General features: G+C 57.0%; 1 protein-coding gene across 1 annotated transcript; it reads right to left on the bottom strand.

Annotated features, from left to right (window-relative positions):
• Positions 1-6042: 6042 nt before the first annotated feature.
• Positions 6043-26440, bottom strand: CLUH (clustered mitochondria homolog). The gene is given in 27 exon segments (XM_029210633.1): positions 6043-6229; positions 7020-7093; positions 7175-7309; positions 7386-7479; positions 7759-7880; positions 7962-8087; positions 8167-8247; positions 9110-9249; positions 9349-9502; positions 9622-9706; positions 9930-10174; positions 10257-10319; positions 10409-10561; positions 12009-12109; positions 12229-12330; positions 12439-12662; positions 13400-13929; positions 13931-14095; positions 15249-15341; positions 15516-15663; positions 15954-16079; positions 16161-16315; positions 16394-16518; positions 16718-16861; positions 17866-18037; positions 18871-19073; positions 26341-26440. Coding segments are annotated over 27 exon segments (4047 nt in total).
• Positions 26441-27673: the final 1233 nt, after the last annotated feature.

Here is a 27673-nt window from a genome sequence, read left to right as displayed (position 1 = left end):
AGTGACTACAGCTGAGGCCAGGAAGGACCTGTTACAGCCTCAGGGCCCCCGGGGGAGAAGTGACCCTAACTGCCTTTGTTCTGCTAATGAATGAGCCTTTTAATTCTGCCCAGTGGTCTTGGATTCTTGGAGATTATTAATACTGTTTTAAAAATTTTGGTTGAAATGTACCAAGAATCTTCACCCTTTTCCCAGAAGCCCCACGGCTTTCTATGTGCTTTACATATGTCGGCCATGTCCTGCCTTTCATCCCTGGACTACTGCCCAGCTAGCACGCGTAAGTGTTTTAGGGCACCCGTGAGGTCTCCCGCAAAGGACAAGTTGAATGATGTGGTGGCTCTTTTCTTACAGCCCAACTGTCATCCTGCCATTTAGAAGGTAGCTTCTCTACCCACCCCCCTCCTCCAAATGGGAAGCTGGGCCAAGAGCACCAAAGTAATTTGCTTGAAGTTAGTTTCCTGCATTTTGCAGCTTTTCCATTTCTTTGCAGGGCTCCTCTTTTCCCCTAGGCTGAGATCCAGATGATGAGCCTAACCACTGAGAGTGGGGATTTCCAGCTTTAGTATCACTATCCAGAAGTGCACTTAGCTCTTCAAAACCTGTTGGTTTGTCACACACATCAAGCTTCCTTCTAAGACTCATGGTTGCGTCTTTCCCTGGTGTAGGACAAGGACTGGAACATGGAAGACGGAGAAATGGTACTGCATCCTGGGTGAGGCAGCTCTATCCCTGTTAGTCTTTGGTGGAAAGAACTTGTCTTGCCCGCAGACTTGACGATTCTCCACTGCTGACGTACCAGAACCCTCTAGGAAAGTCATTCTCAGTGTGCTCCCCGTGCCAGCATCAGCATCACCTGGGAGCTCATTAGAACTGCAAGTCCTTGGGTTCTAGCTCAGACCTGCTGTATCTGTCACAGGGTGGGACCCAGCAAATCCGTTTTAACAAACCATCCAGATGATTCTGATTCAGGCTCAAGTTTGAGAACCACTGATCTAAATGAACTAACTTTTCACTGAAGACAAAAATTTAGACAAGTCACTGACTGGTCCCGGGGCCCTCCAGCTGGGGTTTGAACTCAAACCTCTCTTTCGCCGACAGTTTCATACATGGAGTTTTGTTCCTTTGTGAATATTTTTCTTCCACTCACATCTCCAGTTTATTATTTCTTATGTAAACATACAGGATAGTTACATCCAGGGACGAAGGGCAAGGATTTTTCTCTTACACCAAAGTAACTGCCTTTCCAAGATCTTTTATACATAAATCCAGTAAATGAAAAGGCTGAACTGAAACACTGCATTTTTTTCCCCATCATATCAGAAACACAAACTTCTAAAAGTGAATGTTATAAATGAATAAATCAGCACTTTGCCACACCTGCATTTAAAAAAAGATTTCATTTTCCTGCAATTGTTTAGACACATCATGCAAACACTCTCCTAAGAGTGTTTTGAGATCACTGTTTGCTTCTGAACAAGAATAAATAATAATAAATAACCATCACTTTCACAAAACACCATTTTGTCATCAGTCCTACTTGGTCACCAGCCCTCTTAAATGAAAGTGGCTGGTGCAGGGACTAAAGGAAGGAAAATACCCAACATTTGAATGCCTGTCAAGCCAACACCCTTATTCTCAACATACCGTCTTCCTCACATACAACCCCTGCTGGTGGATATTAGCACATTTTTACAGACAAGAAAACAGGCTCACTTAAGGTGAGGTTATATGCCAAGGGTATTAAGCTAATTAGTGAGCTGGGACCTGAACCCAAATGCACTAGCTCTTTCCCTTATCTGGTTCTGCCTGTATTAAGCATCTAATTAGCTATTTAAGTATAAGGAGGGCCTTCTGACATCTCTGAAACAATCATTTAACCTACTTTAGCCATACAGGAAAGACCCTCATCCCATCCCCAAGCCCCTCTCTGTCACCACACTGCCAGCTCCACTGTGGGGTGACCATGAGGAATGGGGCAGAGACTGGGAATGGATAAGAATTAACGTTGCCCACACTTGCAACATAGGAAGGCTCCTCACTCATTCTATATGAAACGACTATTCTCAGGGCAACTGTGTCCTGAATGGCCTGCATCCCAGTGTCTGAGTTCTTTTTTTTAATCAGTGGATTTCCCTGTTTAATGGGGGTATTTCTTTCCATTTGAGGAGGCCCTCCTGTCCTCTGTAAGGTGTCCTGATCATGCATGCCTTGTTTGATCGCTAGTGTAGATACTGGGAGTTGGGGGGGCGGGCAGGAAATACTCGGGCCACATCAGGATACCTTATTCTCACCTTTAGGATATGTAGGAATTCCTCAACTAAGTCTAACAGTTCTCTCAGTATTCATATTTAACAATGCAAATGATGCCACCGACAAGGGCTTTATTTCCAAAATATGCAAACAGCTCATTCAACTCAATTACAAAAAAAAAAAAACAACCCAATCAAAGAATGGGCAGAAGACCTTCATAGACATTTCTACACATGCAGATGGCCAACAGGCACATGAAAAGATGCTCAACATTGCTAATTATTAGAGAAATGCAAATCAAAACTACAATGCAGTATCACCTCACACTGGTCAGAATGGCCATCATTAAAAAGACTACAAATAATAAATGCTGGACAGGGTGTGGAGAAAAGAGAACCCTCCTACACTGTTGGTGGGAATGTAAATTGATACAGCCACTATGGAAAACAGTATGGAGGTTCCTTAAAAAACTAAAAATAGTGATCCAGCAATCCCACTCCCGGGCATGTATCCGGAGAAAACCCTAATCCAGAAAGACACATGCGCCCCAGTGTTCACGGCAGCACGACGCAGTAGCCAAGACACGGAAGCGACCTAAATGTCCATCAAGAGATCAATGGATAAAGATGTGGTACATGTATACAATGGAATACTACTCAGCCATAAAAACAGTGAAATAATGCCATCTGCAGCAACACAGATGGACCTAGAGAGTATTATGCTAAGTCAAAGACAAATACCATATGATACTGCTTCTATGTGGAATGTAAAATATGACAGAAATGAATTTATTTACAAAACAGAAACAGACTCACAGACATAGAAAACAAACTTATGGTTACCAAAGGGGAAGGGGGTGGGGCAGGGATAAATTAGGAGTTCGGGATTAGCAGATACAAACTACTATACATAAACTAGATAAACAACGAGGTCCTACTGTGTAGCACAGGGAACTATATTCAATATCTTGTACCGAACCATAATGGAAAAGAATACGAGAAAGAATACATACATACACACACATAGGTATAGATAATGTACAACTGAACCACTTTGCTGTACACCAGAAACACAACATTGTAAATCAACTATACTTCAATTAAAACAAAAAAAAACCAATGAGTCTGGAGGGCAGGAGCAAGTGGAGACAGATGATACAACTTAAAAGTAGTAACAGTTCTTTTAAAAATATTTTTTAAGTTGTAAAAGTAATATGCATATTAAGAGAAATGCAAACAGGGAAGAAAAGTAGAGCAGAAAGTGAAAGACCAGCGTGGGGGACACAAAGAGGCTCACACAAGCTAGACCTGTGTTCCACCTCGCGCAGCTGCCCCACGACCCGCAGGCCAGTTCTCACACTAACCCTTCCTGGATACCACTGTTCACCCTTTTCAAAAATTTGCCATCTGTCAACTAAGAGGAGAAAAGGTGGATTTCACACCTCTGTGTCCTTCATAAAACAACAATCCCTCGTCATTTTGGTTGTCAAAAGGCACCTGACAGCACCAATACGCTTAAGGGATCAACCATGAAAAATGGGCCTCTCAGGTGACTAGTAGGTACAACGGTAATTACACTTGATCCCTTCTCAGCTTTACAAGATCATGCCCACAATTCTAGAAGTGCTGAGAAACATGTGACTGGCGTTCACAGGATAAATGCTCTAGGAAGGGATGCACGTTCAGAACACAACCAGGAGACTGTAAAGCGGGGTGGGAGTGAGCATCCTTGGGCATCACTTAGAAGAAAACATCGACGATGTCAGGGACAGCTTTTTTTCAGTTGGCTCCAGAAAACAGACGTCAGGGTTGGAATTTTTTTTTTCCACAACGTCAGACACAAAGGACTCTCCAAGTATTCAAAAAGGCATTTAACTACGCATGAGGCTGAGGGCTCGCCTGCTGTAGACATTTCTCCTCTTGAGACAGGCCTCCTGCCCACAACCCTCCCATCTCACAGGCCCGGCCTCTCAAGCCCACCTAGGTGGGCTCCACTTCCCCCCGTTCATTAGATCTCCACGAGGGCCCACCTAGGATGGCAAACTTTAGACACCCCCCCATTCTAGCACTCCTAGTTTTCTGAGGGGCGCCGCCCAGTCCTCCTGACAAGCAAAGGGACAAGGGCGGATGCCCAGTTAGGTCTTCAACGGCCTACCAGGGCCAGCACGCCCAGGCCTGGGCCCTCACCTTGCAGCACCCTTCACCCCAGCCGGAACCACAGGACCCTGTATAGGAGTGATTCTCAGCCTTTTCTTCTGTGGCCAACAACAGGTGATGTTCATCTGTATGCCACTCCCATGGGTCTACTGATGGGCAGACTGGTAAGCCCTAGGTGGGTGCCTGCGGCTCTACCCGCTTTCCTCCCACTTAAATGACGTTATAAGGATAGCTTTGAGTGTGACCTAATTTTACACATTCATGTGCCTTAAACTCTTACTAGTACCACTTCTGGAAACAGCTCTCACAACCAAACAAGACTGGTACAGAACACGCAGGAGAGGCCGGGACAGCAGGTTTCAAAAACTCACTTTATTCCAATGTGAAATGAAGACTGATGGTTTAAAAACAAGAAAAAGTTCTTGATCAGCTGTGGGGATGCCTCGCTTGCTAGCTCGCACCCACTCCCTTTGAAACCAGGCGTTGGGACAGGCCATACCCGGCCGCGGCTCCGTGTAGAGCCACCAGGCGGAGGCCCCAGCCGCAGGACCGCGCCCTCCAGCTCCCAAGGGTGGCCGTCTCCGCCCACCTGCTAGGGCTCTGACAGCAGGCCCAGAGAAGCGGCACGGGCAGCCCCCTCCCTTCCACTCCCAGAGCTCCTCTCTGTAGGAGGTGCCTGTGTGTCCTAGGACCAGGTAGGGAGCTAAGCTCCACAAACAAGGGACAGTCACTCCTGTATCTGTGACGTCTCCCCCGGGATCCATGATTCAGTCCGGGTCCCCCCCACCCCCCTGTGCGTTAGGCAGCTGAGGTTGTTCAACAGGGAGAAGGATACATTCAGACTATACCCCAAGGTTAGCCCCAGCTGGGGTGCGGGGAGTGGGAAGGCAGCACCTCCTGCTGGGGCCCAAGGGCCGACAAGCCAGGGCTGGGCACAGGGGTGTCTGGGGAACCACCAATGCCCAACCCTTTCCCAACCCCAAGCACAGCCGGGCCAGGCCCGGCCCACCCGTGGTTAGTAAAGCTGCTGCGGCCCTCACCCCGCCATAAAGGGCTCCCCAACCGTCCAGCCCTGCCACAGAGCTCTGGCTCCCCAACCCAGGACACAGGAAAGCTCCCCTCTTTTCGGCTTCAAACCTGGACTTTCAGCCAGGTCGGGCCCGGGGGTAGTGGCAGCAAAAGCAGCAGCCATAATGTCAAACATACAAATGACCTGAGAAATCTCACCTGGACATCACCCACCCACTCGGAACCGGCTCGGGGCTATGTACAAGTCAGGAAGGGCGGAGCAGGACACTCACGGGCACAGACACACTCGCGCACACCTGCTTGAGGATGGGGGGCCCGAGGGGGCACCTGTCCGCCAGCTGGGAACTGATGCCCACGCGCTCCATTCACGTGTCTTCAATTAGGCCTCTGCGTCGTATACTCTTCGAACCAGTGCAAGAACATCTTTCAGAGGATCAGGCAGGCCAGGCCAGGGTCCCAGGAGGATGCTGGGGGCAGGGTGGGGTTGGAAGCGTGGAGGAAGAGGACTTGCTGCCTCTCCTGATGTGCAGGGCACGCCCCCTTCTCCTGGAGTCTGGATCGCTGGGTAACGGGGCAGCTGGCCGACTGTCTGTCTGTGTCTCCCTTCCTACCCCTGCAAGCTCAGGGAAGGAGGGTCCTTGGCAGCTGGGGGCCGGGAGGCCACATCCTCTGAGGCCCCTGCTGGCTCTGGCTCAGTAGCCATAGGCTCCTCAGCCTTATCCCTGTTCCCGCCGGCCTCCTGGAGCTGGTGCCGCCGCGCCACCTCAGCTTTCAGATTCTCCAAGTCTTTTTGGCTGAGTAGAAGGACGGGGCGAAGGGTGGGTATCAGAGTGGGCCTGGGCCCTCCGTCACCTTACTGGCTCCGCTTAAACTTAGAACAAGATCAGGCTCTGTGCTCTCTGCAGCGAGACACACGTGTGGAACAAGTGCTTCCCTCCCACAAACAGAAAGGCCCCCGAGCGCTGAAAAAGTACGAACTGCACACACTTGACAGCCTCCAGTTAAGGCCTGGCTCCCACCCAGCCTTCACGCCCAGTTCAAACCCACTGCACCCCGGCCGCTCCTATAGCCGATTACACCCAAAAAAACAGCTGTAGAGTGCAACGCAGAGCAGATATGCTGTAAATGCCGTAACACTGAGCTGACCAAACCCATGCCGCACACAGGTGGGAGGGAGACGGCGCGAGGGGCTTTCGAAGACGGCACTGTTTGTGAGAGCCGCACAGGGACCCTCAGGGCCTGGCTCTAAGGCACATCGCTACACTGACAGAGCAGGAGTCCAGAGAAGGAATGACACTGCTCTTTACATGCTGACACGAAACGATCGCCAAGATAGATTAAGTGCAGGAGAAAAATACCTATGTGCATGGCTCGCTACAATTTGGCACCTTGGGGAAAAAAAGGGGAAAAACGGTTACAGATCTGTGTTTGCCCAATTATGCAGAGTATTTCTGGAAGGATTCACAAGGAACTCCTTGCCACTGGCTACACTTTTCAATTTTGAGCCATGTCAATGTATCATTTATTTAAAAAACCAAGAAAAAAAATAAAGGCCAACTTCTAAGCGGGGGTGGGGCGCCTCACCTGAGAGGAATGAAGAGGATGCCGTTGATGACGTTCAGCTGTTCCAAGACGCTGGCCATGCTGGGGGCTGTGAACTGAGGGGCAGGGAGGATGAGCCACTGCCTGGGTGCCGGGAGGCCGGGGTGCGGCCCACCCAGCCCCGCTCGGGGACCCACCTTGAGGGGCGGGATGTTGGCGCTGGAGCCGTTGCGGTAGATCTCGTTCATGGTGCGCTGCAGGGCCACGGCCTGCTGGGTCAGGCACTTGAGGTACTCGGAGCTCTCCTTGGTCTTCTCGTGGTCCTCGCCCAGCTGCAGGGGGCGGGAAATATCAGTGCTGCCCGCAGCCCCGCCCCTCCGTGCCCCTCCCCGCCCCGCCGTGGCCCACCTGCGTCTTGTAGATGGTGTAGCCTTCCTTCTCGTGCTGCAGGGCTGACCGGAACTCGGCTTTGCTCTCATAGACCCGGGCGACCAGGTGGTGGCTGCAGGCAGGCACGGTGCAGGGGGAGGCGAGGGAGGGACGTGAATGGGCCGGTGGGGACGGATGGGTGGTGTGCAGGCTACCCCAGAACCCACTCTGGGAACTTTCCAAGGGGGAAGGCAAGTCCAGAACTCAGAGAAGAGATGCAAGTTGAGAGACATTTCCTCGGGAGTCAGATGGAGGACAGAGTGCTGGATCCCGTGCCCGCCCTCAATGCAAGCGCCTCCCGGGCACCCTGTGGCCTGGGGCCTTCCTGTGCCCTAACCCAGCACAGCCTCACCTGAGGGCCACCTTGAGGGACTTGGGCCCATGGTACTTGGTGCTGACGGCCAGCGCGTTCTCCAGGAAGCGCAGCGATAGCTCACACTCCATCACTCCGTGCAGCACTAGCCCGATGTTGCTCTGGGGGCAGGCGGGAGGGCCCCGGTCAGCTCCCACTCCCCGGGCCCGAGGCCAGTCCCGCCGCCCCTCCCCAGTACTCACGTCCAGCAGGGCCACCTCAGGGTGGTCCTCCCCGAACACGAGCAGTGTGAGGTAGCGGGCGCGGTACAGCAGGCTCAGGGCCGTGGACAGCTGGCTGCTGGCGAAGCAGTACAGGGCCAGGTGCGTCTGCGGGGGCAGCGGCGTCAGGCCGGGGCAGCCACGGGTCCCGCCCACGCTGCAGGCCGTGCCGCCGGCGGCTACTCACATATTCCTGGATGGTGTTGGGGTGCTCGATGCCCATCACTCGCTCGCTCATCAGCACAGCCTTCTGTTGGTTGCTGAGGGCCTGGGGAGGCGGGGGGCTGTCACTCCCGGGTGGTGCCGCCCCACACCGCCTGCCTGGCCCACGAGCCTCCACAGCAGCTCGGCCTCTTCACCTTCCGCTGCAATTTCTACTTTTACTTTGCACAAAGGCAGCAGAAGAGCGGTCAAAATCCAGCTGCTGTGGCCATGGACGTCGACAGCCCGCTCTGAGGCCGCTTCCCATTTTAAAACACTTGTCTTAATCTATGCCAACACACGCATACAATTCTAAAATTGTGCTAAAAATAAAGTATTCGTAATAAGAAAAGGCAGACAGGCGAAAGGAAACAAGAGTCCTATGGCTGGGGGCGGGAGTGGGGCATCTACAGTGCGCCTAGCTTAGGAAACAGCCTCTCAAGCCCCGGGGCCAACAAGGCAGGTGAACGCCACCAGGCCCCAGGATGGTACAGGCAACAGCACAGACCCCAAGCAGCTTCCCTGGTGCTTACAGGGCTCTAGGTACTGAGTCAGAATTTACCCTTCCCTCATCCCTGTGAAGGGAGGCCCTGCCATCACACCCACTTTGTCCACGGGCACGGCAGCTCTCCCCAGGATACAGCTCTTAAGTGGAGGGAGCTGGGGGGACAGGGGAGGCAGGCCGCCGGACAGGCAGAACAAGCACCTCCCCGGGTCTCCACCTGCTCCTCCTGGGGGGGCCCAGAGGTCAGCAGCATCCCGGGCCCCTGGGGTGACAGGGGCTCCAGTCCCACCTGCCGGGACTCCTGCTTCCTGCTGCCGTGGGGGTGAGAACGCAGCCCCAGCTCCCCCATGCCCCCCTCCGCCCCGCTGGTGCCAGACCAGGCCCTGGGCCCCTGCTGAAGGCCCAGAGGGTACGCGTGGCCCACCTCAGCGTAGTCGCCCATGATGTAGTGGAGGCGGGCGAGGAGGCGCAGGCAGGCGCAGATCTCCACGTGCATGGCTCCGTACACGTTGTTGAACAGGTTCAGGGCCTCGTTGATGAGCTCGCAGCCCTCCTTCAGGAAGCCTGCAGGGCACCCCGGGGGCGGAAGGTCAGGGCCGGCCGGAGGGAAGGGGGCGCCCCCCACCCCCGCAACCCTGCCCCGCGGCTGCACCTGGCACGCACCCTGCTGTACTTTGGCCTGCCCGCTCTGGAAGAAGTGAAAGGCGTCTGAAGCCTTCGGGTTGACGTGTTTGACCACAGGGAAGATGTTGAGCACGTCCTCCTCCGTGAACGCGGGCTTGTGGCGGCTGTCGAAGCTGTACTCCTTCAGCAGGATCTGGGGACCCAGCCCGGCACCCGCAGGCAGCCTCAGCCCGGGCTCAAACGGCCGGCACCGCCCCGCCCAGTTCCCCCCGTGGCCCCGGGAGCCCTGCAAGATGCTCTGAGCCAGCCCACCTGGATTCCGGTTTTCAGGGAGATCTCCCGCAGCAGCGTGATCTTCTGCAGCCCGTAGGTCTCCACAGCCTGGTCCACGGTCTCACTGGGGAGGAGCGGCGGGTGGGCCCAGGCAGCCCAGCACCCTTCTGCCCCCTTCTCCACAGCTGCCCCTCCACCCGAGCCCCCTCCCAGCTCCCCTCCCCACTTCCCCAAGCAAGCAGCCCTCCACAGCTCCCTGCTTTCTCCTCCCCGTTCCACTGCCAGCGACCACGGAGGACCCGGACGCTGCTCGGGAGCCCAGCGCCCCTGCACCCATCATCACGTACCACTCGAGGCTGAAGTCAAAGTAGTTCTTGGCCTCCTGGCAGATGTTCTTCCAAAGCTCCTGGGGGGTCATGACAGCCCAGGCTGTGTTATCCGCTGCCCCTGGCGGCCGGTTTCTCCTCCTCCTGTTCCTCTTCTTGGAGACAAGCTCGTCGGCGGGCAGGTGGGCCACGGGGTTGGGGTAGGAGCTCAGGAAGCAGTTCAGGAAGTGGCTGATGGCAGCCGAGAGCCCCGAGAGCTCGACCCCCTGCAAGGGAGGTTGGACCAGTGTCACCACCCGGGCTCCCCCCAACATCCCCATGACCCAGGCCGGGGAGGGAGCGCAGTACCTGTAAGTACGTCTTGAAGATGTGCTTGGCAGAGCGGGTGATGAGCTCTCCGATGCCGATCTTCTGCAAGGGTGCAGAGAGGGGAGTCTCGGTCAGGCCCCAGGCCTCCATCCCAGCCCCGCCATCTCACAGCCGCCCTGGGCACCACTCACGTAGATGTGGTCCAGCTGGTCCCGGGCCGGGCTCCGGACTACCAGGTCCAGCACCTTGCCCAGGTAGCGCATGTTGATGCCGCGCTGACGCATCACCTCGGCCAGCGTGGCCCCATCCATGGGCAGCACCGCGTGGTCTGCGAAGTCCTTCACCTGCGGGCTGCAGCACGTCAGGCCCCCCCAGCCCAGGGCCTCTGCTTCCTCCCGCCCTGGGTCTTCCCAAGGGAGCTCACGCTATCCTGAGGCCCTGAGGGAAGGAGGGGACTGAGACCCCAGCTCCCAATCGGGAAGAGGGAAGGAGACAAAGCGGCAGCAAGGATGTGAGATCTTGTCCCCAGCCTTCTGCACAGGCCACCATCACCCCTGCGACTGCTGGGCCCACACGGCGGGGAATCAGGGATGAGGGAGCTGCACAGGCTCTCCTGTGATTGCAGAGGAAGAAGCAGGGCCCCAGCTTCATCCCGCGGTTGTGCTGCGCCTCGCAGGGGCCTGGGGCAGCCAGCACGGCAGGCTCAGCTCAAAGATCGGGGGACACAGCAATCCCACCACTGGGCATATACCATGAGAAAACCGTAATTCAAAAAAAGTCATGTACCACAATGTTCACTGCAGCTCAATTTACAATCGCCAGGACATGGAAGCAACCTAAGTGTCCATCGACCAATGAATGAATAAAGAAGATGTGGCACATATATACAATGGAATATTACTCAGCCATAAAAAGAAACAAAATTGAGTTATTTGTAGTGAGGTGGATGGACCTAGAGTCTATCATACAGAGTGAAGTAAGTCAGAAAGAGAAAAACAAATACCGTATGCTAACACATATATATGGAATTGAAAAAAAAAAATGGTTCTGAAGAACCTAGGGGCAGGACAGGAATAAAGACGCAGATGTAGAGAATGGACTTGAGGACACAGGGAGGGGGAAGGGTAAGCTGGGACGAAGTGAGAGAGTGGCATGGACATATATCCACTACCAAATGTAAAACAGATAGCTAGTGGGAAGCAGCCGCGTAGCACAGGGAGATCAGCTCGGTGCTTTGTGACCACCTAGAGGGGTGGGATAGGGAGGGTGGGAGGGAGGGAGACGCAAGAGGGAGGGGATATGGGGATATATGTATACATATAGCTGATTCACTTTGTTATAAAGCAAAAACTAACACACCATTGTAAAGCAATTATACTCCAATAAAGATGTTAAAAAAAAAAAGAGATCGGGGGACAGCATGGCACCTAAGCTCAGGGCTGCCTTAGGGGGGAGCAAGCACCGTGTACATACACAGGGCCTATGTACAAAGCTTGTGGGGGTGAAGATACCCCCAGCCCCTCTATCAGCCATCCCATCACACAGGGGCTCAGAGGGCCAGACCCCAGCTGCCAGCCTACAAGGGAGGGCACACAGAGCAGAACCTGATGCCTCCCTGGACCCCTGTGTGTCAGCAGCCCCATTCTGGGGAGAACTCCACCCTGCCTGCCTTGCAGGTCAGCAGGCCTAAGTCACTCCCGCAAAGGTTCCACAAGCTTCCAGAGACGGGTGAGGCCCCAGGGCCTGTAACAGCACCCTCTGGGCAGTCCCTCGTCCCACGCCTGCCCTCACCAAGCCGGGGATCTGGCAGGAGAGCAGGAAGGCAGCAGCGTCTTTTAGCAGCTGCTTCTGGTCCCGAACTTCCTCCTGGCAAGACTCCGGGAAGCGAACCCCTGGGGGAGGGAGGGCAGAGGTGTGAGCCAGGCAGAAGAGAGGCGGGTGGCCAGACAGACGGCAGCCCTCAGGTGAGCAAACAGGCCCCCCAGCGCTGGGGCCCTAGAGGACCATTCACCTGGCGAGAAGATGTCGGGGTTGAAGCGGACGTCAAAGGCCGTGCTGCTGATGGAGCCCACAGCCTTGCATGCGTTGCGGATCACCTCCCGACTGCGAGGGTCTGCTGTGGAGACACTGCCCATTAGGAGGTAGCCCCACTCCCGCTCCGGTGGGGCAGCAGCTGAGCCTCCCCTGTCCTGGGCTCCCCCAGCAGCCACGGCAGCCCCACCTGTCCCGTCGTCCGAGGCGATGGTCTCTGCCAGCTCCTTCACCTTGGCCAGGCCACTAGCACTGCTGCCCTCCTCCTCGCTTCCCACCTCGGGTGCTGAAGGGTCTTCAGGCTTGGACTCCGAGGGTGGGGGGTCGCCGTTTTCCAGTGACGGGGGTGTCTCCATCTTGCTGGCCTTCTGCTGCATCAGCTGTAGGGCTGCCAGCTTCATGAAGAGGAGGTACCTAGAGCACAGTGGATGGGGCAGAGCAGGGCATGCAGGAGGGCTACGTAGAAGCGTGACTGCTCTGGCGGCTTCCCGCTGACTTCGGGGGACCTGAGCCAGGCCCCAGCTCCTGCCCTGCTGGGGCTGAGGGGTGTTGGGGCTGGACACCCTGCCGGCCTGGGGACACATCCCGTCCGGTGTGCAAGCATCCACACACGTGTGCGTGTGCCAGTCCAGCACTACTACCAGGTGGCGGCAGCAGGTCACAGCAATAATGGGTATCTTCCCAGACAGGAAGAGGACAGCTGGTGCGTGGGGGGCTCACACGCAACCCAGGGCTCTTGAGAGTGCCAGGAACCCCCCTGGCATTCTGACAGGGAGATTATTCTGGGGCATCTGACGGGCTGACCCCTAAGCACAAAACGGCAGCAGCAGGGACCCCGACCCCGCCCCTCCTCCAGGGCCCTGGCACTGGGAGGTTCAAAGACACCTAAGCGGATTTCCATGTGCTCCTTGAGGGAACAGCCCCGCTTCCGTCAGCTGAAAGCCACTGGTCTAGCCACTTGCTAGTTTCTGACCCACATAAGGCTCCTGGATGTCCGTGCTGGGGAGCCTGATGCCGCGGTGGGTGGCGCTGGGGCTGGGATGGCCAGGGCCAGAGCTAGCTCCTCTTCACTTTCCAAAGCCCCCCCCCATCAAGGATCAGGCCCCAGGACCACCCACCAGAGGATGCAGCCGCTTGCCCTGGCTCCCCACCTGTGCTCCACGAAGGCGTCCACCAGCTCCTGGCGCAGGCAGCAGAGCTTGTGGCGGTGGGCGCGGGGGAAACCGGCGCGGGTGCACTCCTCGGGCAGCACCTCGCCGGGCACGGGCAGGAAGTTGAGGTCGGGGGGGAAGGTGCGCAGCAGGTCAAGGATGTAGTGGCGGCCGTCGTTGCCGATGATACCCTTGCACTCCACGGAGGAGCAGAGCTCCACCTCTTCGTCCCGGTCGTTGAGCACCCGGTGCCTCAGGATCTTGAGGGGCCGGCTCGTGCGTTCCAGCAGCTCCAGGTAACGTGGGTGCGACACCACCGTCTTGCCAAAGTCAATGGAGCCGTAGATGACGCTCTGCTCCTGGTCCCGCTCCAGAATGCCGGGGATGATGGACTGGGCCGTGACACGGTAGCCGCGGTAATCCACCACCACCGTGCCCAGCGTGTACAGCCCCTCCACGTCCACGGCATTGTATGTGCGCACGCCATTCAGGTCATTGGTGGGCGCCACATAGGCCGCCACGTCCCCCCCCGAAGTCCTTGTAGTGGTCGCGGACATCAAAGCCCAAGCTGAAGAAGATGTTGTTCCAGATGAACATCTGCATCTTGGTCTCCTCGCTGGGGTTGATGGCCATCACGTTGCCATCGATGACTGCCATGGCGCCCCGCGTGGCTGCTGCTGTGAAGTCGCTGTGTACCTGGGGGCCCGAGGTTGGAGGGTGAGAGAGCCGCGGGGTTCATCCCGCCTGGCCAAGCTCGCCCAGGGCTGGTGGAGGTAAGCAGGACAAAGTTTCCTCACATTTGGAAAAGGGCAAGAAACCCCAGTTTTGGACTTCCCTGGTGGCGCAGTGGTTAAGAATCCGCCTGCCAATGCAAGGGACACGGGTTCGAGCCCTGGTCGGGGAAGATCCCACATGCCGTGGAGCAACTAAGCCCGCGAGCCACAACTACTGAGCCTGCGCTCTAGAGCCCATGCGCCACAACTACTGAAGCCCACGTGCCTAGAGCCCATGCTCCGCAACAAGAGAAGCCACCGCAACGAGAAGCCTGTGCACCGCGACGAAGAGTAGCCCCCGCTCACCACAACCAGAGAAAAGCCCGTGCGCAGCAACGAAGACCCAACGCAGCCACAAATAAAATAAAATAAAATAAATAAATTTATTAAAAAAAAAAAGAAACCCCAGTTTTGAAAAAATGTTAACACTTATACTGCAAGAGAGAGCAGAGCTTAGTGATTAAAAGGGAGAGTGAGGACTGGGGTGGGTCTGGGAATCACCAAATACGTGCCAGGTGACCTTGGCTGCATCACCTCTCAGACCTGTTTCCTCATCTATAAAACTGTGACATAAAAGTATCAGCCTTTACAAGGTGTCTGGAAGATTACAGGAGGTAATGCCTACACAGCACCTGGCACAGCCCCTGGCAAAGTGAGCACCCCGGAATCTTCACCATTATCATCTCTAGTAAGATTATGGGAGATTTCAAATAAACTTTTTTCAAAAGTACTGCTTTTTCCTCATCTGTCTCAGGAAAAACACTAAGGATATCTCAGTAGGGCACGTGTGTCCAGCTGAGGGCTCCACGTGGGTGTGCTGGGAGGGAAGCTGTCATGGACCTTGCCACTCAGCCCATCCTGGAGGCGTGTCCCCACCGGTTCCGGCCCACAGACACTAAATCTCAGAGAGGCCAGAAGAAGGAGTTGGGGTCGTCTACCAGGAGGCGGAAGGCTGGCAGAACGCCCTGGAAGGTCCCTGACAGCCCACCCCAGCTTCCGTCTTGTTCACAGAAAACGAGCAGGTAGGTGGCAGGAGGGCCTGCGGCCACTGGTCAGGCCTGAGGGGCCACGGGCACCTTGAATATGGCTCTTTCTCGCAGCAGCCGCTCAGGCAGGTTCTTCCGAGGCAGCTCCCGCGTTGTCTGCAGCTCTTCATTCCAGTCCCGGGTCTACAGCAGGACAGGGAGGGAGACACCGGCTCAACCTGAGCCCCCAGCACCTGCTCGGGGCAGTCCCGTCCCCCGCCTCCCCGCAGACAGCCCCCTAAGCACCCAGAACCCAGCCTGGCGCCCACCAGGGGAAGGGAGGGAAGAGCTAAGGGTGGGCCGCCAGGCTGCAGGCACCTGTCCTGGAATATGCTCCTCGTAGCCCAGCCGGGAGGTGTAGGCGTCCTCTGCGCGCACACAGTCCATGGCGTGCTCCGCCTGGGGCGCTGTCCAGCTGTATACCTGGAATGGGGTGGCGATCCTCTCGAACGGGTGGCGCTGGACCCTGTGGCGGGCAGAGGGGAGATGGGGCAGCCCGCTGAGCCCAGAGCCCTGCCCTGGGCCCCTTCTCCAAGGTCCCACTGGCTCTGCCGTCTCCCCACCAAGGCCCTGTCCCTGGAGAGTCCGACGGAAGCACACGGCCGCCTGTCGTAGGGCTGCTAGGCTGACTGCTGCCTAGAAGGGAGCTCTGGGGTGCTGGGGGCACAGCTTAGGGCAGGAGGGCTAGAGTTCAGGCTGCATGGTTCACCCACCCCATGGGACGTGAGATGAGGGACAGATGGGCCAAGGTGCTACCTTTTCTTCTGCAGGGCGGCAAAGTTTTTTTTGAAGGTTGGGCTGATCTGGTTGAGCAGCTCCACCAGGGAATGGCTGAGGAAGCGGGGGCTGGCAGGCTTGGGGTTGAAGTGGTACGCTGTGGACCTGCAGGGAGACGGTGGCCACTGTGCAGGGCACCCCAAGCGGCTGCCCACGGATTCCGAACGGGCTCGCGCAAGGACTTACTGGTTCAGGTAAAATCCCCGAGTGGATGCCGTGATGCTGACTTGTCGGTCCTCGGCTGTGATCACAAACAGGTACATGAGGTCCCCGTGCATCTTGCGATTCCCAGGGGGTGGGTTCCAGCCGCTCATGGTGAGCACTTTCAGGCACTGCAGGGGCTGCAGGAATGGCCAAGCATGAGTGGGCCAGGCTTCCTGGTGTGGCAATCCCCTGCCCCAAAAGAGACCTGCTCCCACCTTCCAATCACGGTTCTGGGGCTGCAGAGGACACAACGGCCGCTCCCGGCTCCCTGGAAGGATGTACTCAGGCGGTGTACAGTCGATGGGGTCCATCTCCAAGCCCTTCTTCCGCTTCCCGCTGTCTGAGGGACCCGAGGCTGGTGGTCAGCCCAGGACCACCCAGGGGCCAACTCCCTCCCCAGCTCAGGTGGCCCCGGTCTGTGTGCCTCCAGCCCCGCTTCCCTCCAGGTGGGAAGGCCGAGCCCTTGGCCCCTTCACCAGCCCCTGGCCAACTCGCTCCCGGCCCGTCTGCCCAACCGCCAGCCCCAATGCCTCCCGCACCTCCCAGGTCGCCATCAGTAAAGACACTCAGGAAGGACAAGGAATTGCAGTCAACCCCGTTGAAGGCATCGGATGGGTCCAGGCTCTTGAGCAGGTCTCGAACGTGGCGCACGTGGATGCGGGCCTCTCGCACCGTGTATGGCTCTGTCGGGAGGGGGATGGGCAGCGCGTCACCAGGGCAACAACCCACCCAGCAGAGAGAAGTCGGCCATGGCACTACCAGGGGTGGTCTTGATTTTAGTTTTAGGCTTTCACTTACAAATTCCCTTATGAACACATAAGCTGGAATTCTGATTTCAACACATACACCTGCCTGCTGGTGGGCAGGGATCCTTGTCTGCAAAGAACCTTATGCCAAAGGGCACAAGAAATGCCTCTGGAAGTGCACACAGAAGCCCCCTGCTCTCTGCCCACGAGTGTCTTGGGTGGGCAGCCCGGCACAGCTGCTAGGTCCCCATGGGCTCAGTCCAGTTCTCCCAGGGCAGCCCTGGCTGGGGGTGGCCTGAGGACTTACAGGACCTCAAACTGCAACACTGCTCCCCAACTCATGTTTCATGAAATTTCAATGAGGGCTCTTCTGGGGAAGGACAGAGGTTTCATCATTAGGTAAGTCTGGGCACAGCTGGGTTACATTTTTCCCACATTTGCTCCTTGGCTGACATGCCTAGAACCGCAGTGCCACCTTTCCCCAGGTAACCTAAGTTCACGTGATTTTTTTTTTTTTTTTTTTTTTTAAACAAACAAACCAGACTCACCGTGCCAGCTGACCGTCCCACACTGGGCCTGACTTCCCTGCTCAAGAGCCGTGAAACCTTACTTTCCTTAAGAGACTGAACTTTTATCTATAAAATTTGAACGGGCTGATTTCAAGCACCTGCCTGGTACTGTTTGTTTTGTTTAAAATCACGACTCTGATATTCAACCCATGAAGTTGGAGGGTGTGCTTGTGACGGCCTGCGAAGCAGACCTGTGCTCCTGTCCTGTCTTCTCCTGCCTCCACAAGTTCAAGGCTGCCCTGAGCCTCCACATGCTCATCTGTGACACAGTGACACCAAGATACCAGCGGGAGGGGTGGGGTGGGGGTGAGTGCCGCCTGGCCCCGCCTCCTCATGCCCCCCCTTGGCGGGCCGCACAAGTTCCGGACAAACCTTCCACCACGCGTAGCACCGAGCCCTCCTGCAGCCCCTCCACACTGCGCAGCTCTGAGAAGTGGTCCAGCATATTGCCATCCAGGTGCAGTGAGAAGCAGGTGCGGTGACATGTGTCTTCACGGTCCATGAGCACCTGGTGGATCTCCTGTACCATCTCCTGGGGGGACACCTGCCAGGGAGAAGGCCCTGACCAACCTGGTGAAAACATACCGCTTCCCCAGCCCAAAGCACCTGGGTCCCTAAAGTCAATGCTCCAAATACTGTTTCCCCCCTTTTGGCTTTTATTTTAAATTCCAGGCCCTGCCCATACATACCATGCCCACTTGCACCTGTGTGTGTGTATGTGTGTGCAGGGTATATATGCACATGTGCAGGACAGAGCCTTGCCCTGTTACCCGCAAGCTTAAACTATTCCTGCAGACCAAGAGCAGGCCCTGAGTAGAGCAGCAGGAGGTGTAAAAACAAGGAAAAGAAAAGAGTCATCTTGCCTCCTCCCTTGCCCAGTGCCAAGGTCCCCAGGGCAAATGGCTTCCCCCTTCAGGAAGGTGTGCTCTGGCCTGAAGCCTGTGGCTCCAGAAGACACAAGAGGGCCTCACCTGGTTCCCCAATGAGTAACAGTTTACAAGACCTCTGGGTTGGCCCTGCTCTTGAAGACCACCCACTACCACTCTCCTCTCAGACAGATGGTAAAACTCCAGCCAGAGAATTGACCTACCTGAGGGTGGGGAGCCCTGGGACCCCAACACTACCCAGCCACTACCATACCGATCCCCAAACAGGGCTGGCAGTCCCAGCTGGGATCTGTCCCCTTGCATTGAAGCAACGGCCTGAACCTGGACTCCCATGTCCACCACGTTAGCTGAGTGACCTTGGAAGGCACAGGACCCTCGGTTTCCTGCCTCAACACGGGGCCAGACCGGGCAAAGGCAAAGCTTGGCTTCGCACCCTCATCCTCCCCAACAGGCGCAGGCCCTGGCCCCCAGTACCCCTCTGTCATCTCACCTGGAGGGAGAAGGGCTCGATCCCAGGAGCCAGGATCTTCACAGAGAAGCCCGTGTCCTGAATGACAATGACTTCCTGCCCAGTGGTCCCCTCTCCTGGCTCAGCCTCATCCAGCCCATTTTCCCGGGGCGGTTCGGCAGCCCCCTCTTCCTTTTTCAGGCTCTCCGGGCAGTCCCCATTCAACAGCATGACTGATGGCAGCTCTGCAGGGGAAAAGAAAGGAGCTGAGTCAGACGGGCCTCGCTGGCGAGGTCTGCCTCACCTACCAGGGTGGACACAGCCCTACAGAATGGCGTCTGCCTGTCCTCCCAAGACTCGGCCCTGCACCAGACTCCGGTCCCACCGCACCCCAGGGCACGCCCGCTCGCTCGCCTCCACACCCCGGGCCCTCGCTTCCTATCTGCTCCTCAGGCCCCCAGTCTGGCAGCCGTGTGAATAGGCCACCCAGACCACTCTCCCCAGAGCCACCAATGCCACCCTAAGGGCCAAACCTGAGGGTCTGCTCTGGTCTCAGGCAACTAGCTGCTTGGCTCCCCTCCCCCACCGCTCACTTCCTCCTCTTCCCTGATGGGCTCTGCTGCTCTTTTCCTTCTCTCTCCAGCTTGACCTCCTCCTGGCAGTCCAGCTGTGGGTGTCCCGGGCCCCAGCCTCTCCTCATTCCCACCTCACCCTTGCCCGTGACTGCAAATGCCCTCCCGCCTCCCAGCTCACGTGGCCAATCCAGGCCTCGCTCCAGTTTTTCAACATGTGGCCATCCCTTAGGCCTCACCAGACTCATCCTGTCAGCATGGAATTTATCTTCCTCCACAAACCAGCCCCTGCTCTGCGAATGCTCGCCACCCCCATCCCTATCTAGTCACCCAACCTAATCTCCAAACTGGTCACAGGACTGCTGCAGGTCATTTCCCCTATTTCAAGAATTCCACTTGCTGTACACCTGAAATTAACGTAACATTGTAAATCAACTGTACTTCAATTAAAAAAAAATTAGAACATGCACTAGTCCTAATTATGTGTGTATATGTACATTTATATCTATTCCAGTAGAAAGACTAAAAGACTCAGAATTCAGTGGCTTTCCTTAAATAACAGGATTAAGAATGATATAATCCTTTCCTTATAAAGTCTGTACTTTCCAGGTGTTTACAATAAGCTTGTATTATTGTATGACACAATTGTTAAACCAGTGTTTATTTTAGGGTATGATTTAGAAAAAAATGTATCAGGAGCTTTTTGAGAAAACCAGGGCATTGAAACTGTAGCGAGCAAATTCTTATACCAGCTTTTGTGAACTGTTCATGTTTTATATCCAAAGTCTACAAGTGATCTTCATTTCCATGGTGTGACCATATCCTTAGATGAGTAGCTAAGTGTGATCCAAAGACAACACTTGTGCTTCTACAAATGAAATTCCGGTAAATATAGATAACTCCTTTTTTAAATAAAGTGCTTTTTAAGTTGTTATTAAAGGTGACCATAGTAAAAAAAATATTTCAATTAATGGTAAATCTGCATAATTAATGGTTAATAGGAATAAGTGAAAATCCATAGAATCAAATAAATATAGCTCTTTTTCCTCTTCCAAAAAAAAAAAAAAGGTACCACTCAGAACCTTCTAATACTCTCCACTGCTCTACCGCTCACAGGAACCGAACATCTTAGGCCTAAAGTCCACCTCAGCCCCTGCCAGTTCTCCCCATCAAGGTGCAGCTACACCAAACTACTCGGAAGCCTAAGAACAAGCCACACATTTTCCCTCCTACCTGCGCTTCTGTTTATGCTGCCCCCCATATACCATTCCATCGGGCAGACTCCTACTCATCTGTCAAGGCCTAGGTGAAATAAACTCTCTTCTCTGAAGCCTGACCAATGACCCCTGGCAGCAGTGTCATGCTGCACTCGGGGGGCTGTTCACACCAGCAGCTCTATCTTCCTCCTCCTGTCTTGCCCGCACTCAACAGAAAGGCACTGAATTAATTACTGTAAAAGCCCCGCACTTGTGACCAGCAACCGACACACATGTTGTGGGGAGAAGGAGCAGGTGACGAAAGCTCCCATTTCTCCGCAGGCACTAAGGGGAACAGAGGAGAGCCCTTCCTGCCCTGGCCCGCTGGGGGAGAGGAGGATGTCCTCGCAGAAACCCTCCAGCGAAACACAGGCCTGCCTGGAGCCCCACTGGCCCACGGGGCTTTCCAGCCCAGGGCCTGCCTGGCAGCCAGACTGGCCCCTTGCTTATCTGGGAGCTCCAGACAGGTCAGCTCAGCCAGCTCTGCTCTGGACCCCAACCCATCCAGACTCCACCTCCTCTTCTCTACCCAGCTGTGAGGAGTGGGGACAGGGTGCACCTCCCCAGAGCTGTGTGGGCTCTACCCAGACCTACCAGAAACATGGAGCAGGGGCCTCGGGAAATGTATAAAAGTCCAGATAAGCCTGACACATAAGGGCACACGGGGGGACCGGGAACGGGACGTGGAGAGAAGCCACTCCCTCTTCCCGCGTCCCCTCAACTGAGTGATAAACAGAACGGCCAGGAGCTCAGATACGGTCCCCTCCACCTTCCCCCAAATAAGGATGTCTGAGGCCCAGAAGTTCAGTGCCTTGCCCAAGGTCAAGAGCGGACCCTAGATTCCCCCCTGGAGAGCCCCCCTACCACATGGCTGCCCTGCCCTCAGTCCTGGCCCACGGCGGGCCTTCAGTAGCTGTCGCCACCTCCGTCCCCAGCACACCGCTCCTAACCTGAAGGTAAACTCCCAACAACCACAAGGACGCACAAGGACCTCTCCTTCAAGTGAGCCCACAGTCCTAGGCGGGGCGACCCCAAGCCCCTGGAAACTGAGCAGCCGGCCCCAAAGGGAGAACCTGGCTGACTCTGTGACACGGCAGACAGGGACAGGAGGGCGGGAGAAGGGTGGTGGTTGATCAGTTTTCAAAATGCAGCAAGAGGGGTGACAGCTATGAGGCGGCCTTCCCCCAGCTGAGGCCTTGAGAAAGGCTTTGCTGGCTGACCGGCCCTCAGGATGAGGGGGCCCCTGCCCAATACAGAACAGCAGCTTTGAGGTCTCTGAGACCCCAAAAGTGGGAAACCAGAGACCTGGACCCAGACAGGTGGCCTGTGCTCCCTGAGTCTGGGCCAGGAGGACAGAGAGGAGGGCAAGGATGGCCACAGCTCCCACTCCCCCCCTGGCTCAGGGAGCCTGCCCAGAAGGCACCTCTACTGCAGGCTCCCGCCCCAGGGGGCACCCAATCTCCTATCAGATTTCAAAGGAATGTGGCTGGTTCCCAGGGGCCTCCACTCCCCTAAGGCCAGCCTGCCCTGCCCCTCCTCTCTCCAGCAAAGCACCCTCAAGGTCTCCCTACAGCGGGATCAAGGCCCAGTGGCCTCCCCACCAGAGGCCAGCCACTTGGCTCCCTGTCCCCACAGCCCACCTGGTGTGGTCGGCGGCTGCCCTCGCCCGCGTCCTGGAGTCACAGGACCTCCATGGCAGCGAGTCAGCCAGCTCTCCAGCTCAGGCCCGGCACTGCCTGGGTGCCTCGTCCCGGCCTCTGCCTCTACCCTTGCCGCCATGCAGCTGGCCGCCGGCTGGCTTCGGGTTTCAGCAGGGCCAGGCCTGCTGGGCGGCCCTGGGAAGGGCACAGTCCCCCTGCCTCGCATCCTGCTCAAGGTCGGCCAGAAGGACGGCCGTGGGCCCGGAGGCCCTGGTGGCTCCAGGACCCCAGGTGGAGCTGCCACCAGTGCTCAGGCCCATCTCCCTGTACCCCCAAAAAGAGGGTCCCTGCTGGTGAAGCAGTCAGCGGGGCAGGAGAACCCAGCGTCTGGGGTACCTGGGCCCCTCAGGATCGAGGGCCCTGGGGACTGGCTGGCAAGGGTAGAGCCCAGCAAGGGGGTCCTCTCCTGGGCCCCAACCCCAGTGGGGGTGGGCAGGACCGCTTCAGCCGGCTGCCGGCAACAGCTGGCACAGACTCAGGCCCAGGCCACGAGGTGGCCGCCCCCCTTGTCCACCGGCTGCACTGAGCACCCTGCCCACCTCCTGGGTCAAGAGGCTGGCTGGGGCCTCTGGCTCATGCTGCCCCCTGCAGGTGACCTGACAGCTCTCCCCTTCCTGAGAGTCACTAGCTCTGGTGGGAACCCTAACCCCAGACGCCCAGAGGACAACTGCACCCGTGCCCCAGGCCTCCAGCTCCACCAAGAAGCTGGCAGGCTCCAACTTCCCTCCCCAGCAGCCCCTGAGCTGCCAGGAGAAAACCAAGTCTCTCCCCTGGGGAAAACAGAGCTGGCAGCAAGAGACCAAAGGCCGCGCGGCTGTGGAGAAGGAACATGCCCAGCCTTGCCAGGGCGCCTTCCCAGGGCCTCTGACTTGTTGCCAGGGCCCAGGCGGGCCTGCTCCGGCAGCCGTGCTAACCAGGGTGGGGGCGGCAGCCAGGCTCCCTCAGGCCCCCTCCAGGCAGCCCTGAAGGGCCGGCACCCAGCAGGCCCACTGCTCCCCGCACCCCCCGCCGAGGGTTCTGGCTCGCGCACACTCCGCGGAGGGCACGAAGGGCCAGGCCCCGGCACAGCCCCTCTTCTTCCGCCGCCCTCCCCAGACACACCCCAGCCCTGTGGAGAAGGGGGGGGGGGGCAGAGCAGCCTGGCAGTGACCCCTGCGTAACTGCTACAACCACTCCCAACCTGGTTACCACAGAGCCAACGCTCACTCTAGGCCCAGCCCGTGGCAGGTCCCTCCATCAGCTCGACCAGCCCATCTCACTTGAGGAAACTGCGGCTCCAGAAGCTTAGTAACCAAGCTGCCCAAGGTCGCAGAGGCAATAGGCAGCCAAGCCAGGTCAAGAAAACAACCAGGTTTGTCAGACGCCCGAGCCCAGGCCTGAGTGCCAGCCCCCAGGCTGCAGTGCCCACCAGGTAAACCTCTACACCCCTGCTTCCTTATCCCAGGGGGTACCCCTGAGGATCTGGGCTTTAGGGAAGGAGAAAGGTGATTCTCTGCAGAATGGGAAGCGGCTGCCCAAACAGCATGGCATACACCTCCCGCCCCCCAAGTCTTCACTGGCCAGACCAGAATGAAGAGATAAAGCACAGCCCTGGCCTGGCCTGGGAGAACGTGGACCCAATGGGCAGCTGAAAGGAGTCAGAAAAGAAACGTAAGCCATCCCAGGTGGCCCCTGTGTGCGTTTCCCAGCCTGGCATGGCCTCACTCAGTAGACTGTACCAGGGCCAGGCCCCGCCCTAGCCAACCTCACAGGGTGAGGCTCCTGCAGGAAGTTAGGCCTCAGAAGGCATATCACCCTATCCCAGGGATCTGGGGCTTCAAGGGAAAGGGGTGGGGGCAGGTAGCCTAAGGAAGATCCCAAGGAGGTAGGCATCTGTTTGCCTCCTTCCCATCTCCACCCAGGCCAGAAGCGGTCTGCAGGGTCTGGGGAGAGTCCAGTGTTCCCTGAGCTGCTCTGCTCAGACCTACCCAAAAGAAGAGCTCTGGGGTCCTGTCCAGGAGCTCCCCTAAGCCCCCAAGTTCCTCTCCTGTCTGCCAGCCCCCTTCCCCTCCGCTTTGGGCCTCAACTCCAAGGAGCCCTCCCCTAGGCAGAAGGAACTCGACACACCACCATAAACTTGAAAAACCTGCTATTCTCTTAACCCCTAAAAGTAGCTTTTTTCCCAACAAGGGAACTGATCCTTGGTCCCCCCATAAAAGACCTTGATCACCTCCTCAAGGGGACTAGTCCCCCTAAAGGGGACTTCCAGAGCTGGGTTCTGAGGTCAGAAGCCTGGGTGAGGGCCTGTTGGGGGTCTCCATTAAGGCCTCCTCCTCCTTTGAATAGATTCAGACTGGCTATAATTCAAGCCCTAGCTCTATACAAGCTTCCCAGAGGCTTAGGGAGCCAATGTTCCACCTGCTAGTATGCTTCCAGTTTCCCCAAAATGAACAGCTGTACCCTCCCCTGACCCAGGTTGCCCCAGACAGACCCCCTCAAAGAAATTCTCCAACACTCTCCCCTCTCCTCAGTCCCTATGTTCTCAGCATATGATCCCAGCCAACATGCCTCTCCCAGCTTCCTCTGGGACAGGCCAGGGCAGCCTTGGCAATCTGGCTGTGAGCTGGAAATCCAAATGCTGAATTGCTGTGTGACCTTGGCCAAGTCACTTCATCTCTTCAGGTCTCTTTGCTGGAGGGGAAATCGACCTCCTCTTATCTAGCCTGCTCCACTGATTCAGAACCTCATCAGGGTGAAGCCTGGCAGGCTGGAGTCATCAGCATTTGTCATTCTGCCCAAACCTTGGCCTTCTCTAGGCAATCAGCAAAGCTGCCACAGTACCTATCCCCCACCATCAGCTAACCTGGCTGTGATCAGTTACAGGGTCAGAGAACCCACCTAACACTGTTCCCGTCCTGACTCACCCAAGCTGGGAAGGGAGATGAAGATGACAAGTCCCTTTTGAGGAGAGTTATGGGGAGTGGGAGGCACGGGGAGTTCTGCACTCCCACTGTCACCCAGGGCAGAGAGGGACACAGCCCAGCCCTGGGACTCTGAGGAAGGTTTGGAGATGACAACCCAAGGGCTGGGAAGGGGCTTCCAACCTCAGGGTTGTAGTCAAGGATGTGATGGAAGAAACAGAGGGAACAGAGGAGGCCCAGGAGAGAGGCAGGCCCCACCCGAGAAAAACTGCAGCCACTCCCAAAGCCAATGCCACACAGCCCCACGGGGGAGAGCTGGGAGCTTGACTCCATGCTGATGACCTTTGCCTTAAAAACAGCAACTCTGGGCTGACCCACTTTTCGCAATAAGGCGGGTTAATGATCAAGTTCTGGCACAAACACCACCTCCTGCCAAGGAGTTTGGCTTTGCCCCCATACACACGCAGACCCCCAGGTCTGCCCTCCAGGCCGACATCTAACAGGACGGAGATCAGACCCTGCAGACCTGGGGTTAAAGCCTTGCCTCTGGGAACGAACCACAGAAACCCCCACACGAAACACACACCCCAACTTGCACTCTTCCCACAGACCAAGCCTGAGAAGTCCCAAGCTGAGTCTAACTCGCAAGCCTGCAGCCCTGTGCACAGGGAATGCTTGGGATCCTGACGCGAAGGGGGTGCTTGACGGAGCAAGTGTCAAGTGACCCCAGTCCGGAGAGTTCCCCATGCCCGAGGGCGTAGGGGGTGGGGCCGCCGCGTCCGTCCGTCTGCGGAGCCGGCACACCCCGAAACTGCATGCGCGTGCACGTCTCCCCGCGATCTAGCACGCGTGTGTTAGCCGCCGCTGCCCGCCCCGGGACCCCACGTGTGAAGCCCGGGCCGCAGGCGGGGGCGACAGTGAAGGTGACCTTCAGGGCGGGGGCGCCCGGTGGAGGGCTCGGCGAGATGCAACCCAGCCAGGCGCGGAGTGAAGGCGGCGGTCCCCGCGCAACCCCGAACCCCCCCGCCCACTCGGCCCGATTCAGCCTCCCGCCCAGCTGCCCCCCGACCCCGGCCCCGCTCACCCGCCGCGCCTGGCCGCCCCTTGCCACCGGCCTGCGAGCTGGGCTCCCGGGCGCTGTCCGCCGGGGCGGCCGCCGGCAACTCGTCTGTTTTGATGACCATGGCGGCGGGAGCGGGCGTCCGCCTCGGCTGTCCGCGCCGCCCGCCGCGCCACTAACCCAAGTGCCCTGCGCGCCGCTGCAGCTGCGGGAAGGACGGAGTCACCGGCCCACGTGGTGCGCGCTATGGCCTTTGACCCCACCGCCGCTCCCTTGCCCCGCCCTCGCGCCCGGCCCGGCCCACGAAGGCCGGCGAGGGACAAAATACGCCACGCCTCGTTCGCTGTGTACGAACGTGGTGACTTTCTTGAACGCCTTAAAGGGAACGTACCCTGGCTCTGGCTAGAGAAAGGTTTCGGGCCCCCTCGAGGGGCGGGGCTACGGAGAGGAGTCCTTGCGGTTCGTTGCCCGTCGGGCGGGCACCTTGACCTTGCGGGGAGACTCGTCTGGACTACTATTGTTTACAGTCCCCTCCCCCAATGGCTTCCTATTGCAGATCTGCCAAATGACCACGCGGTGTCTAATCTGAGGTGTTAATATGACCCTCAGCGCCTTGCTCACCGAGCTTGCCGTCCCCGAAGGGGTGGAGCGGGTGTGCGTCTGGCTTCTTGAGGAGGGGGTGGAGGATAGCCTAGGGCATGGTCACAAGAGGCAGGGGTGGCGGGTGGCTAATAGGGATGAAGTGCCAGAGATGAGCCCACCAAACTTTGTCCTGAGCCACAACGGGCTCCCCTCTGCCAGCGGCCTCGACACCCCCCACCAGATGAGTCCTCACATCCGCCCTGGCACATTATCCCCATTTTTGAGTGGAGGAAGCTAAGATCAAGGTCACATAGAGAGCAAGACTTTAGCTAGAACAGGCTAAATCCACAGCCTGGACACTTTACAGTAGTTCACGTTTTCAGATGTTTGGGGCCTGGTGGGGACTGAGAAGTGAAGTCAGAGAATGCTGCCCAGATGACATTTTACCAGGTCTTGCCAGTGAGCTGAAGTTCTCCAAGCCGAGAGGGTGAGACGGTCTTCCTTGCACAGGCCCAGGAAGCCATTGGGAAGCACTTAAGGCATATTCCAGGAACTAATAGAAATTGGGAAGCTGAAGCTGCAGAGGTTGGCTGGGGTGGGCCTAGTGCCTCATAAAAATTGCAGAGGAAAATGGACTTTGTCCTGGAGTACGAGTGATGGGAAGGGGAGCCAGTGAAAGGCTTTAAGCACTTAAGCAGGAGGAAGGGAGGTGAGAAATGCTTTGGTTGCTGTGTGGAGGATAAGGGGACTGAGCTAGACCAGGGGGAGACAAGTT

Source organism: Monodon monoceros, unplaced genomic scaffold, assembly GCF_005190385.1.
Source record: "Monodon monoceros isolate NGI ecotype Baffin Bay Population unplaced genomic scaffold, NGI_Narwhal_1 Super_Scaffold_9, whole genome shotgun sequence".
Taxonomy (NCBI): domain Eukaryota; kingdom Metazoa; phylum Chordata; class Mammalia; order Artiodactyla; family Monodontidae; genus Monodon; species Monodon monoceros.
The sequence above is the reverse complement of the archived record's forward strand: the minus strand, read 5'-3'. Positions and strand labels throughout refer to the sequence as shown.